Genomic DNA, 22095 nt, shown 5'->3' on the forward strand with positions numbered 1-22095 from the left:
TTGTACAGCCAGTGATCAGACTTGCCAAGTGTGGTTGTGGTATGAATCAATATGTATTCTTCACGGTGGTGTAGCAGTGCTTGAGTGTTTTGGTTCCCTTGGTCTCATAAGTGATGTGTTGATGGTGGTTTGTCAGAGACTTCTTCAGGTTGGCCTGTTTGATGTCCCCTACAATGATCGGGAAGGCATCAGGATGTGCTGTCTCATGGCTGTTTATCACAGTGCTCCATCCCTCCAGTGCCAGCCTGATGTTAGTCTGGGGTGAATGTACACTGTGACCAGGATGATGGTGATGAACTCCTCCAGCAGGTAGAATGGGCATCACTTGATCGCCAGATGTTCCAGGTCAGGGGAGCAGGACTGGGACATTACCATCACGTCTGTACACCACAATGAATTGATGACACAGACGCCGCCTCCCCTGGTTTTTGTCGCCGCTGTTTGGTTAGTGCAATGGAGGGTGTAGCCCTTGGGCTGCAACGCCATGTCCAGAATGTCTGATTTAGCCAAGTCTCTGTGAAGCACATCACGCAGCCCTCCCTGATGTTGTAGTCTGGCTTGGAGTTCTCCAAGTACAGTACATTGGCCAGTAGAATGGTAGGGAGCAGAAGCCTCTGGTCCCAGCGTCTCAATCTGGCCTCTGCACCCACATGGTTGGGTCTTCTTTAATTGCCCACTGTTGGTAGTTGGCTCACTGTCTGAGCCCTGTCCCTTTAAATCCTTCTTTACGTTTGGCTGGCCTGATCGCTGGGGTTTTAAAACTCCAGTATTATTGCAATGGTAACTACGCGAGCAGTTTGAAGCTTCCACATTGTAACAGTGTCTGTGTGAGTTTAAAGCTCCTGTGATGTTGCAGTTTGAAGCTTTCACATTGTAACAGTGTCTGTGTGAGTTTAAAGCTCCTGTGATGTTGCAGTTTGAAGCTTCCACATTGTAACAGTGTCTGTGTGAGTTTAAAGCTCCGACTATGTTGCAGTTGTAACCATGTGGGCAGTTTAAAGCTCGCAGATTGCTTCTGAAGTGCCTGGGTGAGCAGTTTAAAACTCCCACGCTGTAGTAACAGTACCTGCCTCTGCTGCAATTGCCAATTACCAGGTCTTCTAGCGATCTTAGGAAATCTACGCTGTCAAGTAAGTTTATACAAAAGGTAGGGATGAATCATGGTACTGAGACAAGACAAATGGGGAGGATATAATGGGGTTCAAACATTCAAAGCACTGATTCCAAGAGAAGTCAGGAAGCTGAGGTGGGAAATAATTTATGCAGTGTTTTGAGTTGTTTGAAGGTAATGGGCTGACAGTCTCGTCAGCAGTGCCTTGGAGAAAGTTACCCTACTCTTGGTAAAATTATTGGTGTGACACCCAGTGACATGAGTTGATGTCAATGTTGCAGATCAGGAGGGGTAGACAGAAAAACATCCAAACAATAAAAATGTAAAAGAGGTGAAAGAAGGTTTCACGTAAAAACAGAAACTGGCATTTATTTCTTTGTTCCTTTCACAACTTCAGAAGCACCTTTCTAAATCTCAAACCCTTATGGTGCAGAAACATGACAGTTAATGGAAACAAAATAAGATTCTTTACGCAGCATTGAGATGATGGCCTGCTCCCCACCCTCTCAAATGTGGTCAAGGTAGACCTGCATATCCACATAAATCCACTGGCTTCCATTACGCAGTGCACCTTTAAAAAGCAGATTGGTAACCTACGTGACCACTTGCATACCATGGAAATAAAGAAAGCAGAAAGTGCTATTCCCTGGTCAGAAGTCTTTGAAAAGATATTAGCTGATTGAGTTATGCAACAGAACTTTGCTGTGTGAATGAGTTCCATACTTTTCAGCCCATGGTCCTCGTTCACAGGTGAGATAATGCTGAGCTGCCTTCCACTGTCTCAAGGTTGCAGTGTGCTGGCTGTTGAGTTGCTTCAGTATGCTGTTGTAATGCATATTCTCCTGCCTGGCCTTGCGGGTGAATGGTTCAACAAAAAACTCCTGGCACCGAGACAAAGCAAACAGTTACAACAAATTCTCCAATGAGCAATGCCACTGCATTTCAATGAGCACATGCAATGAGTAATTTCATGAAAGATCGAGAAGCATTTAAAGCCAGGACATAGGTTGGGAGGTAAGGTGAACTAAGTGATCCAAACATTTACGAAGATGAATGACCACCTTCACACAATTCTATCATTCTGTGCATGTATAATAAAGAACAGTTCATGTCGATTCCAATTTAATAACCGGTGTGTGGTCACAATAATGAAAATATTGCTGTTCACAGCATTGTGACGGACTTGCGACAGGTACTACGGGGCCTAACCTTTTATCCGGATCATTAGGACCAGATACCTGCTGATTCCAGATTTCAGAATCATTTTAAAACGGCAGTCCATTGAAACAAATGCAATGTTTCAAAATCGCAAACGGGGGCGGAGGGTGTTAAATGAATTTAGATAAAGTCCATAATTATCACTTTCATGATTTTTTATTTTAAAATAGAACTTCAAACTAAAACTGGCTCAATCTGGCTTCTGGCTGGCAGCCCTCACCCTAACCCTAATGTGCGACTGGGAGGGTGGGTGGTGATGATCTCGACAGGAAGGGGCTCTTATAAAGTAATGATCGCACTAATCAGCGACGGCACCCATCACGAGCCACTTATTAGGTGATGATATCGCAAATTATCAATGCAGAACGTGACGGAATACACAGGAGTTGAGCTAGGGTCACGCTGGGTCACATTCAACGCCAAACTCCGTCTTTGATGAACAGATGTCATCTACCGAAACAAGTGCCAGTTTTGGAGGTTCCCAGTCTTCGGAATCCTGGATAAAAGGTTAGGCATCTGTACAATAAGGACAGATTTCAGACTTGGCCAAGTGACCAATCAGGCACAAAAGAGACAACCTGCTTTGACGCAGAACCTTTAACATCTTCAAATGCACTTTATGGAGCCATCAGTAATGTCATTTAACTCAAAACATGGAACAGTTTGAGAGAGAATTTGGGAGAGATTTACAGAGGCTAACAGAAAGTCTGGAGTTTAGAGCTTGGGTAGATTGAATTATGGTCAATAATGAAGAATCTGGAGATGGGGAAAAAAATGCTAAAAATGGAAGGAAAATCGAGCTTCAGTGGATTGGAGGAGAGACGATTGGAAGGGGCAGCTCATGAAGGATTCAAATAAACAATTAACATTTTGAATTAGAGTCCATGGTTGGCAAGAGAACACATCAAGCAACTGTGGAATCATGACCCAGAGGCCACTGCTCTCAACCTCTTGAGCAGCCATGCTCCCTTGGGGGCCACAGCTCATTTAAGAGAGAGCCTTGTTTTCTTTTCACTTCAAATATTTTTCTGTATATTTTTATTATTTAGTCAGTAGGGGAGAAGTACAGAAGAAACCAAAACCTGACTGCTTCACAGAGAAGGGGGCAGAGTCTTAAGGGGGCCAAAACCAACAAAAGGCTGATCTAGAGGAAGCAAAGGACAGAATGCACACTGCCCTTTGAACACATGAAGACAAAACTGCTCCACCAGACTTCAGAATTATTTGTGCTTCAAGGACAAAGATGAGGGAGAAATTTAAGATTTGATTGGACTTCACTTGTCCTTTCAAGTTCAAAGGGCATGAAGCTAAGCATATTTTTATGCTGTTGATGATTTGTACATAACACCCGCTCACTTGGAACTTGAGCTTGCTTTCTCCTTTTTCCCGATCTCGCTTGTGTAAGTTCACCATCATGGTTTCGTAGCATTCCTTCCAGAAGACGGCCATGCATTCATGCCCTTTGCTGAATGTTTCCACTTCATAGTGCTTCATCGATGGAATGATCTGGGAATAAGAACACAGTCACCAGAGGTCATGAAGTATGATCCAGAATTTCTTCCCACCCATCCCCCGAATTTGGGAAAGGGCAAGAGTCACCATCACAAAAGACCCTTATCACTCTGGTCACAACCTCTTCTCAATGTTACCTTTGGGGAGAAGGTCCAGAGCCTGAAGTCCAGCACCTCCAGGTTCAAGAACAGCTTCTTTCTGACAGCTATCAGGGTTTTGAACCTCCCCTGACAAACCTAATTTTAAACTGCTCCGACACAACAAAATGGCCTCTCTCCACAATTGTAATGTCACTGATTTTCTTGCAATGCGGCAACTGCGAATATTTATTATCTATCTTTTTTGTATTTATTGCCTTTTTTTCATTCAAGTATTCTAATGTAGTTGTTTTGTTTTTTTTAAACAAACTTCATTGTAGCTGGAGGCGAGAATATAAAGGAGGCAAGTTGGTACTGTGGCCAGTAGAAGGAAAAAGCAGCTTAAGTGGTGTGGTGATTGTAGGAATGGAAAGTGTACAAGTGGCTTTGGATCAAGAGGCTTTAGCAGAGGCTGAGCTAGGTCCTTAAAGCTTAGTCAGCAAGAGACGGTGAGGGTAGTGGAATGCTCCTCCTGCTCGTTGTGGTAAGTCAGGGATCCCCATGCTGTATGATAGGGTTAAGGAACTGTAACTGCAGCTGAATGGATTTAGGATCATCTGTAATGCTGAGAACTATAGATTAAACTTTCATTACGTCATTCCTAAGATGGAGAGGCAAGCAGGCAGAACAGGGTGCCCCCGTGGCTATTCCTCTCACTAATAGATAAACTGTTTTGGATGCTGTTGGGGAAGAGTGATTTTTCAGGGGCTAGCAGTCAGTGCAGTGGCACTGCAACCAGCTTGGAGGCTCAGAAGGTCAGGGTGCAGGCAGGCAGGCAGGGCAATAGAGACAGGAAACTCGATAGTGATGGGGCAGACAGGAGATGGTGTGCCCACGGAAGAGACAGTTTTGAGTGTTGCCTGCCAGGTGCTAGGGTCAAGGATGTCACTGAGTGGTTGGAGAACATTCTCAAAGGGGAGGATGAACAGCCATTGTACATGTTGGGTAAAGGATGAGGTCCTGCACAATATGTATGGGGAGATAGGTAAGAGGTTGAGGAGCAGGACATCAAGGGTAGTGAACTCTGGATACCAGTGAGCTCAGAAAAAGGAAGGTAGGCCAGATGAATGTGTGGCTGAGGAGCTAAAACAGGGCACAGGGATTCATATTTTTGGATGATTAGGATCACTTCTAAGAAGAGGCAACCTGTTCAATAGGGACCAACATCCTGCCAGGCAGCTTTGCTCATACAACATGCTGGGTTTAAACTAAATTAACAGAAGGGTGGGATCCTATGCAGGACAGAGGCAGGTGAGAGGTTAGAGGTTGGTCTGAAGGATGATGAGAGAAAGTTTGGTGGGCAGGAGAAAAGCAGGCGTGGGCAAGTTGAGCCAAAGGGCATGCTTCCACGCTGTTCTATGGCTTTACTTGTCCAGCTACAGGAAGTATCATTTTTGGGGTATGTGTACAATGTATATGACAATAAACTCATCATTGTTAACAAAGACTAACTTGCTGAATAAGAACCACAGTACGTACGTATTTGTCAATGTAAACCCGCCATTCATTGGAACCACAGTACTCTTGGAAGTCCTCAAAGAAGGAAGGACTGCCATTGCTCTGTGGCAAAGCTGGCAAGTGCAAATTCATGTACAGCAGCTCATAGATTTTGGAGACCAAAGTCCGTATGATTGGGATCAGAAAAGAGTAGATTTCAGTCTTCTCTCTAATGGACTTGGTCAGTGTTCCCTCCAACTTCCCGAGGAGGAAGCAGGCTTCATCTCGGTTGACTATCTCTTTAGTCTGAAGAATCGTGTTGAGTTTCGCTGCTGCCATGGCACAGACCTAAATGTTTAACAAAGAAGATGATTCTTCAGAACTGCTACCCAAAAACAACAACAAAAAAAACATTTTGCATTCTTAATGTCGCAACTCACCAACAGATTTAGGCAAGGAAAATCAATTAAAAATAAGGTAGGAATGATACTGATAATTTTGATCAGTGTCCACTTTTAAGATGCTTGCATGCAATCCAGAGTGTTGCTATTTCCACAGAAAATGACAAAACTGGCTAAACTTTACAAAGAAACACTTTCATTCATTAAGCATCTTTCACCAATTTGTTTTTTTTTATATTTAGAAATTTTAAATCACAATAACAATTATATTACATTAAATTCAAAAGTTATTTCAAAAAAAGTTATACATGTGGTATATAAACCCCCTTTCCCCTTCCCCAAAACCCCATGAAAGATAAAAGAAAGGAAAAAGAGAATAAAGAAAGAATGACCAGAGAATGACAAGGGGATAGAGCATTTATATCAGTGGTTCTCAACCTTTTTCTTTCCACTCACATACCACTAAGTAATCCCTATGCCATTGATGCTCTGTGACTAGTAAAGGATTGCTTAAGGTGGTACGTGGGTGGGAAGGGAAGGTTGAGAATCACTGTTCCAGACCCAATTATTACTGAAATATTCTGCTCGAGAAAAATTGTCATTGGCTCATTTCTTTTGGAGTTATGAAACCATGCACATAACAAGTCTATTAGATATGATTAAAACAGTGGCTTCAAACTTTTTTTCCACCCACCTATCACCTTAAGCAATCCCTTACTAATCACAGAGCACCTATGGCATTGGGAATACTTAAAGTGGTATGTGAGTGGAAAGAAAAAGTTTGAGAACCACTGATTTATATCATAAACTCTACTATTGGAAGATACAAAGAAATGAGGTCTTCAGAGGTCTATTAAACATACAAACCCACATTTTGTCAATAAGGGTGCCATATTTTCCAAAATACATGATATTTGTTTTGTAAAACTATAAGTAATCTTCTCAGTGGTATACAGCTATGAAGTTCTGCAAGCCACTTTTCCATGCCTAAATCTGATTCGGACTTCTATGATATTATTATACATTTCCAAAAAATTGCTAAAGCAATTTGTAAAAAATCAATTTGATAAATTGTTAATTTTAATTTAGGCATTATGACCTTAATATTACTCAACAAAAATAACATCAGATCCTGTGGGAACTTAACCCCTGTAATTCATTCCAGCCAAAAATATTCAACTTTAGGACATTGCCAACTAGAATGTAAAAAGATCCAAACTCATGTCCACACCTAAAACATAAATCTGATAATGCAGGATTCAAACTATTTAATTTTTGTGGAGTCAAATATAACTGATGCAAAAAATTATATTGACCTAACCTATCTCTAACATTATAATTTTTGTCAGTTTATTCTTACACAATTCCATCCAATCTTTCTCACTTATTTGTCTATCTGGATCCACTTCCCATCTTAATCCCAATTTACACACCCCTATTTTAGGGGCTTTCCTTTGAAGTAAATTATACATTAAGGAAATAAATTTATTTACATTACTGTTATGAATCAGTAATTCCAATTCACTCCAGCTGGGTATCAAACTCGGGCCTATTTTATTAATCAAAATGCTTTAACTTGATAATAGCAAAGGAAAGTATTATTAGGCACATTGAATTTATTTTTCATTTGTTCAAATGTTATAAATCTTCCAGCTTCAAAACAATCCTCTATCCTCTCAATAACCATCCAAGTCCTCAAAAATTGATTATCTAGAGAAAATTGAATGTCTATTTTGACAAAAGGGCAATTTTTGTGAAACTAAACCTGATATACCTATTTCATAATTAATCTTATTCCATAATTCAATCAAGTGTTTCAAAATAGGGGTCTCCCTACTTCCTACCAACAATTTTGAATTTCATTTTTAGATAAAATTTATTTCTCCTATTTTACTAAGTTCTATATTAACCCAAGCAGGAATTTTATCAAAACTAAACAGTACATTACTAGATCTCAATTGTGCAGCTTTAGAAAAATTCTTAAAATAAGGAAGTTGTAAACCCCCAATTCAAACTTTCTAAAGAAACCATCGCCATTTTCCCTTTCCATAAAGACTTCCTAACAATCGCATTTAAATCCATAAAATTTTTGGAGGAATTGAGATGGGACTCGACTGAAAAAGATATCTAAGTCTAGGGAAAATAGTCCTCTTAACACAATTTACCCTACCTACTAAAGTAATAGGTAGGGTATTCCACTTGTTCAAATCCTCAACAATTTTATTAAGTAAAGGTAAATAATTCAATTTGTATGGATTCTTTAAATCATCATCTACCCAAATACCCAAATATTTAACTCCTGCATCTGCCCACCTAAATTTAGTTGCCATTTTACACTGAGTATAATCACCCTTAACTAAAGGCATAATTTCACTTTTCTCCCAATTAATTTTATATCCAAAAATTTCCCCATAGTCTTCCAATCTTGCATGTAATTGAAACAAAGAATTTATATGATCAGCAAATAAATTAATTTTATATTACCCTTAATTTTAAAATCTTGTAACTCTGCTAAGGGTTCTATTGCCAAAATAAACAAGGCTGGTGATAAAGGACATCCCTGACGACTCAATCTAGTTAATAGAAACTTGTCCATTAGTTACCACCTTTGCACAAAGATTTTTATATAGGGTTTTAACCCAATTTATAAATGTCAACCCAAAGCCAAACTTTTATAATACTTTAAACAAAAATTCCATTCTAATCTATTAAAAGCCTTCTCTGCATCAAAAGCTAGTGTCACACTTAAATCATCTCTCTTTTGAACTAAATGAATTAGGCTAATTAATCTTGCAACATCGTCAGCAGAATGTTGCTTTTTAACAAACCCTGTTAGGTCCATATGAATTAAATTTGGTAAATATTTAGCTAATCTATTTGCTACAATTTTTGCAACAATTTTATAATTTGCATTCAATAATGATATTGGTTGATAAGATGCTAGATTTAATGGATCTCTATCTTTCTTTGATATAACTGTAATTATTGCAGTTGAGAAAGACTCCGCGAGCAATGAGATCTCGCCGCTTGTTTAACATCTTCATAAAATGAGGTATTAAAAATCTTTGAATTTCTTAAACAACTCATGTGGAAAACCATCCTCCCCTGGTGATTTACTATTTTGCAATGAACAAAGTGCTTCGTTGACTTCTCTTGCCACAAAGGGTGCATCTAAATTTCTTTGATCTTGATATTTCAAACTAGGTAAACATATCTGAGATTTTAAAAATAATAATTTTCATCTCTACTACACTCAATTTATATAAATTAGAATAAAAATCTTTAAATGCATCATTAATTTCTTAAGGTTTTTAAGATGTCATTTTCAGGCACTTCTAATAGCATTAATTATTCTAGAAATTTATTCTGTTTTTAACTGCAAAGCAAGAACTTTATGGGGCAATTCTCCTAATTCATAATAGCTGCTTCGATCTCTCAATTAATTTTTCCATTCTATAGGTCTAAGTTGTGTTATAATAATTTTTTTTGTAATAATTTCTCATCTGAAACCTTTCTTTGTAAGTCCTTCTCCAAATCCTCTATTCCCATTTCAACTAATCATGCTCCTTCATATAATCTTTAATTTTTGCTGTAAAAATTATTCTGACCTCTCAAATATGCCTTCAATCTTTCACCATTTTGGAACATTCCAAAGCAAAAGATGCTTATGATGTAGTCAATTATTGCAAAGACAACAACCAAACTGCACGGTGGAAGATCTCACAGGGAGCACTTTGATAATGACCACGTAACCTGGTTTTTCGGTAGTTTTTATTTAAAGAACAATATTGATAGCAAAATAAAAACCATCTTGAGTGACTGGCAGCACCAATAGAGGGAAATGGACAGGTAATGTTCTGGGTGGAAACTCTGCTTCAGTCTTGACCCTTCTGTGGATGCTGCTTGATCCGCTGAGTTCCTCCAACATTTTGTTTTTTTACTTTAGGTTCCAGCATTTGCAGTCTCTTGTGTCTCACTTACATTGAGAACACCCTTGCAGTGTTTCTTCCCCACAAATACCAGCATGGGATTGTTTGCATCCATTTTACTGGAAACACATAGCTTTGGTTTGATGTCCAACCCAAACCAACCCTTATATTGCAATATTATTGCACTAGAAAAACAGTCTAGATTTTGTGATCAAGTAATTGCAATGGGACTGGCTGCATAATTGGAAGTGCTTAATCCTTTGTTTCACCAAATAAAAGATGGTCTACTAATTCAACATTTCAATGCTGCTTTATGAAAGTAGTGATATTTGACCAGTACCTGGATGTTATCTTGAGCAATAAAGCCAAGAAGCAGCCGGACTCCAAGCTGGGATAATTGCATCCACTCTGAGCCAGATGAATACCACACCATCAAGTTATCCATCAGTGTCACCATCTCCTCCAGCACCTGAATAAAAGGAGATAAACCATTGGAAAAAATCCCATTAAACTCAGTAACCACTGCCAGATAAATGTTTTATTAAGATTGCTGGATAATCCAAGATCTGGATGCATTTAATCCTGACATTATGCAGTGCTTTTTCAGAAAATGTCTTCAGATAGCAGTTAGTATAATGCTGTTACAGTGCCAGCGATGGGGACCAGGGTTCGAATCCCATCCTGTCTGTAATGAGTTTGTACGTTCTCATCGTGTCTGCGTGGGTTTCCTCTGGATTCCTCCCACCCTTCAAAATGTATTGGGGTATTTGGGCAGACGGCCTCGTGTGCAAAAAGGGCCTGTTACCGTGCAGTATGTCATTTTTTTAATTAAAATTTAAAAATCAACCTACAAAGTTAGCCTCAAAGAATGGTTTCCTGAAAGGAAATTTCAGCAAATCTAAGATTTTTGAGGATACAAAAGTAAATCACAAAAACCTGTAGACCCCATGATTGAAGTAAAGAAACAAAATGCTGGAAAAACTTAGCAGGTTAGTGTCCTTTATGTAGCAATGGTAAAAATACATAACTGACAATTCAGGATTGATCCCCTCATCAAGGGAGGTGCCTCAGCTCCGTCACAACAAAGACCTCCCAGTAGCCAACCAATTTAATTCTGAGTCACACTCCCACACTCATGTGTCTGTCCATGGCCTTGGGTACTGTCCCACCATGACCACCTGGATTGGAGGAACAACACCTTATTTTCTGTCTGGGCACTCTCCAGCCAGATGGCATTAACATTAACTTCTCTGCTTTCTGCTAACCAGCTCCCCTTTTCTTACCCCTCCCGCTTTCCAGTTCTCCTCCCTCCCTTCACCATCCATGCCTCCTCCCCCTCATCGCTGCTGTCCCCTCCCTCCCTTCTCCACCTATCTCTCCTGCCTTTACCACACCTCCCCCATCATTTTGTTCAGACACCTGCCGACATAACTCAATGCAGGGCTCAAGCCCGAAACGTCGGTTATGTATTTATACCTTTGCTACATAAAGGACACAGTTTCTCCAGCATTTTGTGTTTTTATTTTTTGATGATACAACCTACAGAGTAGGTTCTGTGGAAAATTGAAGGTGTGGAGCAACTTGTGTTGGTGACCCACATGAAAAGTTGAACAAAATGCTCCTCATAGTTAGGATAACATTAGCATCGACAGACAAGGATCAGGCCATCAAAATAAACTACTAACTTTGGGGAATGTAGACCGTTACCCAAGGAATGCAGCAGGAATTAGTGTTGGAAACTCAGTGGTTTGCAATCATGTGTCCCTATTTACCAATGACTCAGAGTTGAATGAAAGCTAAGTTGTGAGGAGATTGCAAAAGGATATAAATAAGTGGGCAAGAGGGTAAGATTTTCCCAGGTACAAAAGACTGGATGGGTTTCCTCTGGATTCCTCCCACCCTTCAAAATATCTGAGACAGTGAATAACTGATCAGTTTTAGTATGCAGGTGAATCCAGAAGTGGTTACACATGAAAAACAGAAATTTTTAATTTTACATTTGTAGCCAATACATTTTGTTGAACTAAAACTTGAAGGGAACAGGTCCTCACTCAGAAAATTGGAGCTACAGCACATATTGGCTATAATCACTCACAGCGACAGAAAAGCTTGAGGGGTCAAATAGTCCATCTGTTTTAAACACAAATAATCATACAAGTTTTACGACATTCTTCTCACTGTACTCTTGCAGTCATGACTGCATAGAGCAGTTGATCATAGGGGGGGATCAGAGGTGGAGAGGGTGAGCAAATTTAAGTTCTTGGGAATCACCATCTTGCAGAATCTTTCCTGAACCCAAAACATTAATTTTGCTGACCAACTATATCATGGTCCAGTGTGGAAACACCAATACCTCTGAGTATAAAGCCCTGCAAAGGTAGTGGACACAGCCCAGGACATCACAGGCAAAACCTTTCCGACCACCAAGAACATGTACAGGGAACGCTGCTATCAGAGAGCAGCAGCAATCATCAAAGACGCATACCATCCAGCAGACGCTCTGTTCTCACTGCTGCCATCAGGAAAGAGGTATAGTTGCCACAAGACTCGCCACCAAGTTCAGGAACAGCTGGTCCCCCTCCACCATCAGACTCCTCAATGATAAACTCAATCAGGGACTCATTTAAGGACTCTTGTGCACTTCATTGATTTTTTTTTAATTCTCTCTTTATTGCATAGTGTGTTTACATTTGCTATCTGTTTACAGTTCTTTATTTGTTTCCATGTTTACACGGTGTAACAGTTTTTGCACCCCCAATATATTTTGAAGGGTGGGATAAAACCGGAGCCCCTGGGGAAAACCCACGCAGACATGGGGAGAATGTACAAACTCCTTACAGTGTGGGACTTGAACCCCAGTCCCGATTGCTGGCGTTGTCAAGGCGTTGCACTAATCGCTACGCCAACCATGCATCCTTGCAGAGTGATCGGACACAAAAACTGCATTCAATCTCAATGACGCCTTCTGGAAATCTCGCAGGAGCAAAAAAACAAATCAGACAACATTATTTGCATTCACAAGAGGTTTGGCCACAATTCTATGGGCAATTGCATCTGATACACGGGACTTAAACGAGAAGAGGGTAATCGGGGGCAACGTTCCTAAGCAGACAGAGACAAGTACCTTGTCAGTCCATAGTGCAGGATTCACCAGCCCTTCAGCCTGGAGGAAGTCCTGAACGATATGTAGTAATCGCACTGCATTCTCAGTGTGAACAGGAAGGGCAACAGCAGTTGCCTCTCTGTTATCAGTTACAGCCCATTCCAATATTTTCTCGAGAAAGCTGAAAAATATATTTTGCAGCACAAGATAATCTTAGCACAGTCTCCCTTAATCTTCTTAATACTGTTGAATTGCTCAGGTTATCCAGTTTGAAGAACTCCCTTCTAAAACCCCTTGAAAATACTTTAATGTTCTGAATCAGTAAAATTGTCCACAAATACATCTGTAAAATCTTTCCCACATACTCTCATGTCCCCAGAATACCATTCTTGTGTTGCATACATCACCTACTTCCAAATCTGTGTTTCAGCCCTACAAACTCCATCTCTAAATATTTCTCTAATTCTCTGATGTTTAGCTTTCCAACTGCCTCTCTCTCTGTTGTCTCAGAACCCAAAATTCAATCATTAGTGGATTCTACCCCCACCCCCTTTGCCATTGAAGATTGCTAGGTGTAGCAAACATAAATTAGAGGAGTTGGCTGTTCAGCCCATCAAGCCTACTCTACCATTTACTAAGCTTATGGCTGATCTGACCTACCTGCCTTTTCCTCTTAACCCTTAATTCTCCAACTTTGTATAAACCTATTTATGTTTTAAATATATTCAATGAGGCAGCCTCCTCTGCTTCTCTAGACAGGGAAATCCACAGATTCACCATTCTCTGGGAAAAGCAGTTACTCCTCATCTCCGTTCTAAACTTAATGCCCAGAATATTGAGGCGACATTCCCTGAATCTAGTCTCACCTACGAGTGGAAATAACTTTCCGGTCTCTTATCTGTGCCTTTATATGTTTTCCATCTTATTCTTCTGAATTCCAGCTATTAATATCCGTGCAACTCAACCTCTCTTCATAGCCAACTACCCCCACCCTTCACTTCTGGATTTTACAACAACCTTACAGCTTTACAAGCATAAAGCATGCCACAAATTCATCATGCAGATTTGGAGAGTCACATGTGGATCAAGGAATTATATACAAACTGCAGCGCCACAATCTGGACTTCACTGCACAACTACCTCTCACTTAATAACCTGTTAACAAATCCTTAGTCTTGGAATGTTTCTCTAATATTTGCACAGATAAAAATCCAAATGTACAATGTCCAACATCTTCAACCTCAAAAAAAGTAAAAATATTTCATTGTTGTTTTTCTACTTACTTGAGTTTAATCTCATCAGAGGGACAAAGGAGTTCATTTGCAGTTCCCAACTTTGTTAATGCCGAGAAAACCTGTCCTCGTTCAATCCAGGACACATCATCTGACCCTTCCAGGCCACGCCACATGATACAAAGGAGAATGTCTGTCAGGATCCGACTTAGCTCTTCTTCACATTTCTGGGAGAAAGAGTTTGGTTTAATCAATACAGTTCATAATGTTAACTCTCTGTTCAGCAGCAGTTACAATTACTTAAAGCCAAACCCAGAATCTTTAGCATATCATTAAAAACAAACTAATGCAAGTTCTAGAAATGTGAGAGACTGTCATAGGGCGGTTATAGCACAGAATCTGACCCTTTAGCTCAACTCATCCATGCTAATCATTATGCCAGTCTAAGCTAAATCTCATTTGCCTGCATTAGTTATATCCGTCTATACCTTTCCCATCCAAATACCTGTCCAAATATCTTTTAAACCTGTTCAAATACCTTTAAATAAAACTAAATATGCTGGAAATTCTCAGGCAAGCGCAGGTGGAGAGAAATGCAGGTGACATTTTGGGTAAATCTAAACTTTCAACTGATCTGGGAGAAATTCAATATAAAGGACGAGGGTTGGCAGGAAAGTACAGTGGTCTGTGATCAGGAGGCAGTCAGGAGAGAATAGTTGACAAAAGGAGTGATAGAACACAGTGGTAAAGGGTTAGATCTAGTATTGTGAATCACAGTCTGAAATTATTGCTGGCTATCTGAAATTGTTGGCTATGGAAGCCTACAAAGTGCAAAAGGTAGGATATTCCCTAACATCACATTGAGCTACACTCAGCCAACATATGTATGTAGACATTGATAGAGGACTCTGATTGTAGGGGCTGAATTTAGCAATGCAAAAATAATTTCAGTGTTACATTTGAATAAACAGCTTCATAATAATAATTCCAAAGACAATCAAACAGGATTTTTTTGTGTTATATGTGTGATAACTAGGGCACACTGAGTAAATGTAATTGGACAAACATCAAGATCAAAATGGCAATTTCACCTTGCACTTCTGATCAAGTTCTATGTAATGCTCTTCAAAACAAGTTCCCAAATCGGTCCCCTGCCCAAATTATTAACATTGTAAAGCAAAGGTTCTATGTAACTCAATACTTTACAGAGTTATTTTTAAAAATTCAAAATGAGACAAAACATCATTTAACAAGTTACCTCTACATTTCCAAAGACTTCATAGACAGAAGCATCGTCTGTGTAACTTGACTCATCTGTGTTGCTGGGTTCCTTATCAAACTGTGCACTGGATAAGTGCTTCGGCATTTCCAATGGTGATGGGGTGCTGGCAATGCTACCTGGGGTCTGGCTTTCACAATCGCCCATTTCGAACGAGGTTGTGCTTGACAAATCCAACGTTAGACCTTTCCCCTTTGGGAACCAGTTCCCAGACCTGTCTTGATTTTCTACTGTGCTGTCTGTGAAAGTGCTATCGGTTGAGGCCTGGTCATCTAAAGGCATTTCTGATGAGTGACTCAACTCAGCACATCTTTCAAATAATCTATCGAAACTTTGGTTATCAAGCAATTTAGCCAAGGGAGCATTGTCTACTGTATCGCCACCTGACAGTTGATACTCCTGAGTACACGATTCGTCATTGGAGCTCTTCGACTGCTCTACTTTGGGCCTCATGTCAAGCTGTAGGTCAGCTTGTTTACCAAAATCCAAACTGTTGTTGTTCATGCTTTCCATGCCAGCAACATCCTTGCTCGCGGAATTCTCCTTCAAAAATAACCGCACAAAGGTTTCTTGCCAACTGGCTTGCTTTGCGATCTGCTGGGCTGCGTCCTGTTGGCACTGGAGATGATGATAAATCTAAAGAAATTTTTTTTGGAAGGGGAGGGTTTGGGGGGTGTGAGGGGTACAAATATAATTTTTACTAATGAAAAGAATATGGTCAATGTACTATCATTTGCAAATACTTTTGGATAAACTGCTTGATACTTTATCTTTCTATTTTTCTTCCCTAACTCTAATGTGCGGCATTTAACACATAAATCTTAAACAAGGCCACTAAGTAGCAATTGCATAATTAACACTAAAAATAAAACAAAATTATCGTAAAAAAATAAAACAAGCACTGACAACAAAAAAAATAAAACTTTTCATACCACATCCTTCTTGCACTATTAATGCTAACAAATTAATCCTGATTATATCAGTAAACAGCAGAGACAGGGAGGTGCAGTGCAGGAATTTTTTTCAGTAATTTCAACAAGAAAGGAAATCTGTGATTTTCTCTTTCTAAATTATACACATGGCTGTTGTCCATGTGAAAAGGTCTAGGGATAAAAGTGGTTACATCACACTCGGTGCATGTCACGGTCAGCACGTTGAAATCCAAGTTAGCATCACGTGTAAAATAATTAATGGCTTTCTTTCCACAAATCTTGTCCGACTTAGTAAAAAAAAACTAGAAGCTCTATGGAATTAAACAAAAAAGTCTACAGGCACTGAGATTGTAGTTTAACACACAAGAGTGCTGGAGAAACTTAACAAAACACACAGCATCCATAGGAAGCAAAGATAAATAACCAACATTCTGGGCATGAGCCCTTCATCGAGGTATGAGCAAAAAGCAGGTGGACACCTGAAATAAAAAGGAGCGGGGAAGAAGGGTGTAATGCTATGGATTGTGTATGTTAATTGGCTCGGGCTGACCCGCCCCCGATTATATCTTACGACTCCTCCCTTGGGACCCAGGCCATAGAGGTCGGGCCACATCTCCCTTCCCTGCACTTCCCTCGTTTGGATCCAGGCCAGCTCAAGCCTTCTGTACAATAAAGCCTATCCTTCCCCTCAGTCTTTGTCATTGTAATTATTGGGGCAACTGATAGTGCCCAACAATTTACTGTACAGAAATTTTAACGTCTCCAATAATGGAGAAGTTGCTGCGCCCCAATTGGCTAGAGGTGGATCGCCAAGTCCCCGATGCATCAGAGCTCTTCGAAGAGTGGGTCAATTCCTTCAGCAACTTCCTGGAAGCCACTGCGGGAGTGGTCGATTCGGATGAGAAGAGGCTGAATGTCCTACAGACAAGAGTCAGCCAGAGGGCTTTCCAGGCCATCAAAAGCTGCACAACCTACACAGGGGTGATGGCTGAGCTATGGGTGCTATACAAGCCTAAGATCAACAAGGTCTACTCCCGTTACCTCCTGGCATCCAGAAAACAGCAGCCTGGTGAGTCAGTAGAAGAGTTCGTTCAAGCCCTGATCATACTGGGAGAAGACTGTTTGGGGAACAGTCCCTGTGCTGGGGGCCCAGTGCATGGAAGACCTGGTTCGGGATGCTTGCGAATCAGGGTTGAGGTCGGATTATATCCAACAACGTCTCATCGAGGAGGATCAACTCCCAATGAAACGGGCGATCCAACTGGCCAGAACCTTAGACTCGGCCCAGCACCACACGGAGTCAATTGAGGGCAGAAGCAGGCCTACCCAGTACATGCTGCCACGAGGGCCTCCTTCCTGGGAGTCGGCGTCGGGGACGGCCAACCCAACTACAGCTGCAGTAGTGACAGGATCGTCGAGGTGCAATTTCTGTGGGAAGGCAACACATCTGTGACAACTCTGACCCGCGAAAGGAGCTGCCTGCTCAGGCTGCGGGAAAAAAGGCCACTATTAACGTGTTTGCAGGTCCAGAGCCCCATCTCAGAGCAGTGCGGCGTGTTTGGCTGAGGAACTTCTGGTGTCGGCCGCGTATGCAGTAAGGTGAGCGCCATTTTACCCGCCTTCATCCTTTGTGCAGCAACGACACTCACCAATGACATCACTTCCGCCCCCGACGATGTCACTTGTGCCTTCTTCACTGGCGTTGGCAGCGTGGTCAACATGGAGGCCACCATCTTGGGCATCGTGCCTCCCCACCAATGACAAAGATGATGCACCCATCCTGGCATCAATCGCCTTGGACCAAGCCAGTCCTCACCCGATCACGAACTCCATGATGGAGATCGAGGTGAATGGGCACAAATCGAACTGCCTCTTCAATAGTGGCAGTACTGAAAGTTTTATCCACCCCGAAGTGGCCTGTAGACTCTCAATACTCATCTGGCCAAAGACCGGGTCCGTGTTGATTGCGGCGAAAGACCAGCAAACGTGTATCTGCGGGTACTTGTGACGTCTCTGACGGTGGGGGGGGGGAAAGTGTTATAATGATTTCTTGTTGTTGGTAATGCCCCAGCTCTGTGCACCAATCCTCCTGGGCTTCGACTTCCAGAGTCAGTTCAGGAGCATGATGATGACGTATGGCGGGCCCCAACCTCCACTCACTGTTTACAACCCGCAGCTCACGGACGTCCCCTCCCCCCACCAAATCAAGCATCCTGCCTCAGGCACCGTCCTGCAGCCTCACCACCCTGTGGGTGGCCCCTGTTAGGTCTGCTTTGTTCATGAATGAGTGAGTCAGACACCAGACTGAGTCGAAATCAAGGTTCTTTGTTCTTTATTACCAGATTCTTCTTTGGCTTGGCTTCGCGGACGAAGATTTATGGAGGGGGTAAAAAGTCCACGTCAGCTGCAGGCTCGTTTGTGGCTGACAAGTCCGATGCGGGACAGGCAGACACGAATGCAGCGGTTGCAAGGGAAAATTTGTTGGTTGGGGTTGGGTGTTGGGTTTTTCCTCCTTTGCCTTTTGTCAGTGAGGTGGGCTCTGCGGTCTTCTTCAAAGGAGGTTGCAGCCCGCCAAACTGTGAGGCGCCAAGATGCACGGTTTGAGGCGTTATCAGCCCACTGGCGGTGGTCAATGTGGCAGGCACCAAGAGATTTCTTTAGGCAGTCCTTGTACCTTTTCTTTGGTGCACCTCTGTCACGGTGGCCAGTGGAGAGCTCGCCATATAACACGATCTTGGGAAGGCGATGGTCCTCCATTCTGGAGACGTGATCCATCCAGCGCAGCTGGATCTTCAGCAGCGTGGACTCGATGCTGTCGACCTCTGCCATCTCGAGTACTTCGACGTTAGGGGTGTAAGCGCTCCAATGGATGTTGAGGATGGAGCGGAGACAACGCTGGTGGAAGCGTTCTAGGAGCCGTAGGTAGATTATAACACTTGCAACTAACAGTGTTAGTTGGAGAAGGCGCATTCTGCCGTTATCAGCAAGTGGTGTTTTTTTTATACCTCAGGATACGTACTTAGTAAATTATCATACCATTACATTGTCCAATGAATAAACTGTTGCTAGGTCACATCTGCATTCTGTTACTCCTTAGTACTGGGTGACTCCTTCTCCGGTCCCATCTCATGATGTTTTTACCTTACACCCCTCTGTCACTATTTGTGAACCACACCCCAGACTGTAAACCAATTGCCACCAAGATTATGTGCTACAGCACGGAGGATATGGCGTTCATCCAGGCTGAGGTTCAGTGATTCTTGGCAGACAGAATCGTAGCCCCTAGCTCCAGCACCTGGAGGGCGCAGGTCCTCGTGGTCAGAGGACAACCAATTAAAAAATCCTTTAGATGGAAAAAAATCCTTCACGTTGTTTTCCATTTTTTTGCTGCTTTAACTGTGAAAGCCTCTCACTAGGCTTTATTCCTTTCCAGATAAAAATTCATGCCCTTTTACTTTCTCACAGTTAATTAAAAGGCAACAAGGTATCAACCCCCTTCAGCTTATGAATTCAAGGATCCCCATATTGAGAGAATGCATGAGCAAACAAGAAGCTGAAATGACTCAGGTCAAGCAGCATCCATGGAGAGAAATGAACAGAATTTTACAATTTCAGGTTAAATCAATTTAACCTCCCAATCCAATACAGCCCAACCTATTCTGCCTGTCCATTACCGCCTCCCAAATTCATTTTACTCTCATCCATCAATTCCCCTCTCGCTCCCAGTGGTATCTTCCCCTTCCTGTCTCTCCACCTCTCCCACCATCAATTTTCAGTATCCAATCACTTCTGGCCTCACTGCAGCATTTCCTCACCCTCTATTTTGTGCCTAACATCACCTCTTCCCATCTTAGTCTTGCAAAGAGGATCTGATCTGAAATGTTGACTGTCCATTCATCTCCACTGATGCCACCTGATCAACTGAATGCTTCCAGCTTCTCATTATTTGCTCAAGGCTCCAGCATCTGGGGTTCTTGTGTTTTGCTTGAAGGAAAGCATTTTCAGTGTCTTTTAATTTGAACTCCCAGAACATACTATTCCTTAAACCTTGCTCTCTCATTTATGCATGAACGCAGTATCAATTACTTGGTTTGTCCAAATAATACTCAATTCACTATCGGAGCACACAATTTGCTGACACACATTTTAGTTCTCTCTGCTTGAACATAGCATGCATAATTCAGAAAGGAGGAATGCAATATCCCAAGGAATGATTCATTAAAATGTCAACTGAATCATTTTGACTCTCTGAATGTAAATTGTGTGAACGTAAATGCACGTTCTTTTATCCCCATTCAGTGTTGGAAGTGGCTCATGCTGATTAAATTCTAGAGAAATCTGATTCACAAACCAAACAGGAAAGCTAACCTTTCTGCAAACAGCAAGTCTCACGTTAATTCCTGCTTTATGCACAAGATGCACCACAGCCATCAAGTCTTTGTAATTCACCACTGAATCTGGAAAAAAAAAAGAAAAAACCAAGAAAGCAGAACATGCTATTGTTATTGCATTAGATTTTACTTTTTTTCTCCAGTTAGGAATATCATTAACAGAAATCTACAATTAATTACAGAACGAACACCCCTATGTCAATTCTATCATCACTCCCGCTACACTTGAAAAGCAGCCATCTAATCCTATATGAATAGGGTCATTTCTCTCCTCCCATTCCCACCTTTACCGATGGGCAGAAGATACACAAGTTTGAAAACAAGCACAACTGAATCCAAGGACAGTTTCTTTCCTGCTGTTATCAGACTTTTGATAACAGCAGGAAAGGGCACAGATTTCTTGTAAGGTGAAGAAATAAAATATGAAATAGCCTTGAGGATGATTTAACCAGTCTCGCTCAATTTATAGCAGTTGATTCCCGAGTTATATAGGCCAAAGTCTGAAACCAGAAATGTTGCCCACCCTCATTCTCATGGCTACAATAACCAAAAGAGAATGTAGAGAAGAATACAAATTTGATTGCATTGGTAGAAACATATACATTTTACTGGCATGGACAGACATACGAAGCACTGAAGAACAAGGGAACCTAAAGTAGTATTAATTTATACCCACACTTACTGGTGGTTAGGAGTGGGTACACAGCACCCAGCTGATTAGGGAATCATGGATGTTATCTGAGGAAAAAACCTATAACAACTTATTTAACATCACAAAATATGCCATCACCTCATTGAAGCACTGTCAAAGCATGATGCAGCACAGAATTAGTCCCACCACATCCATGCTGAACCCTTTAGAATCTCACAGATGGGTTGCAAAATATCTCTATGACCAAAGGCTATATCAACATTTTAGAATGTCTTCAAGGAGGAAAATAATCTACCCCTGTCTAACCTCATTATCCAACTGTCGCATGTGATTAATTTCTAGAGATAAAAATGGAAAAATGTACACCGCAAACTATATTTTGAGGGTGCAAAAATTATAAGCTGCTCCTCTTTTTCTGATGTTGCGCACTACCTCTTGCTTCCACTTCTGCCCATTTTTTTTGAAAAGTAGAATATTTGAAGTGGATATTTCAATGACAACCAGTAGCTTGAAACACACAGGAGATTGCAAGTGCTGGAATCTGAGGCCCAACACCATCTACTGGAGAAACTCAGCAGGTCCAGCAGCAGCCATGGGAGAAGAAGAATGGTTGTTGTTTTGAGTGGAAACTCTTCATCAGCACTGAGGGAAATTGGGAACAATGTAGAGAGGACAGGGTTGGAGGCAGGGGCCTTGCACAGGATCGGCCAACCAGGCATGGATGGAACATGATGGATAGAGGCCGAGAAGTGGAAGATTAC

General features: G+C 41.4%; 1 protein-coding gene across 6 annotated transcripts in view; it reads right to left on the reverse strand.

Annotated features, from left to right (window-relative positions):
- nbeal1 (neurobeachin-like 1) overlaps positions 1-22095 on the reverse strand; it is a 353839-nt gene that overhangs the window by 82744 nt on the left and 249000 nt on the right. For all 6 annotated transcript variants that reach the window (XR_011356411.1, XR_011356412.1, XM_069934130.1 and 3 more), the window contains 8 exons: positions 20660-20748; positions 15339-15995; positions 14132-14307; positions 12870-13029; positions 10086-10214; positions 5458-5763; positions 3686-3835; positions 1835-1992 (listed from right to left, as the gene is read on the reverse strand). Coding sequence is in view for 4 of the 6 variants with exons in the window: in XM_069934130.1 (XP_069790231.1) it covers positions 1835-1992; positions 3686-3835; positions 5458-5763; positions 10086-10214; positions 12870-13029; positions 14132-14307; positions 15339-15995; positions 20660-20748 (1825 nt within the window). In the remaining 2 variants the exon portion in view is untranslated. The remainder of the gene's footprint in view (positions 1-1834; positions 1993-3685; positions 3836-5457; positions 5764-10085; positions 10215-12869; positions 13030-14131; positions 14308-15338; positions 15996-20659; positions 20749-22095) is intronic.

Source organism: Narcine bancroftii, chromosome 4, assembly GCF_036971445.1.
Source record: "Narcine bancroftii isolate sNarBan1 chromosome 4, sNarBan1.hap1, whole genome shotgun sequence".
In the NCBI taxonomy this organism is placed as follows: domain Eukaryota; kingdom Metazoa; phylum Chordata; class Chondrichthyes; order Torpediniformes; family Narcinidae; genus Narcine; species Narcine bancroftii.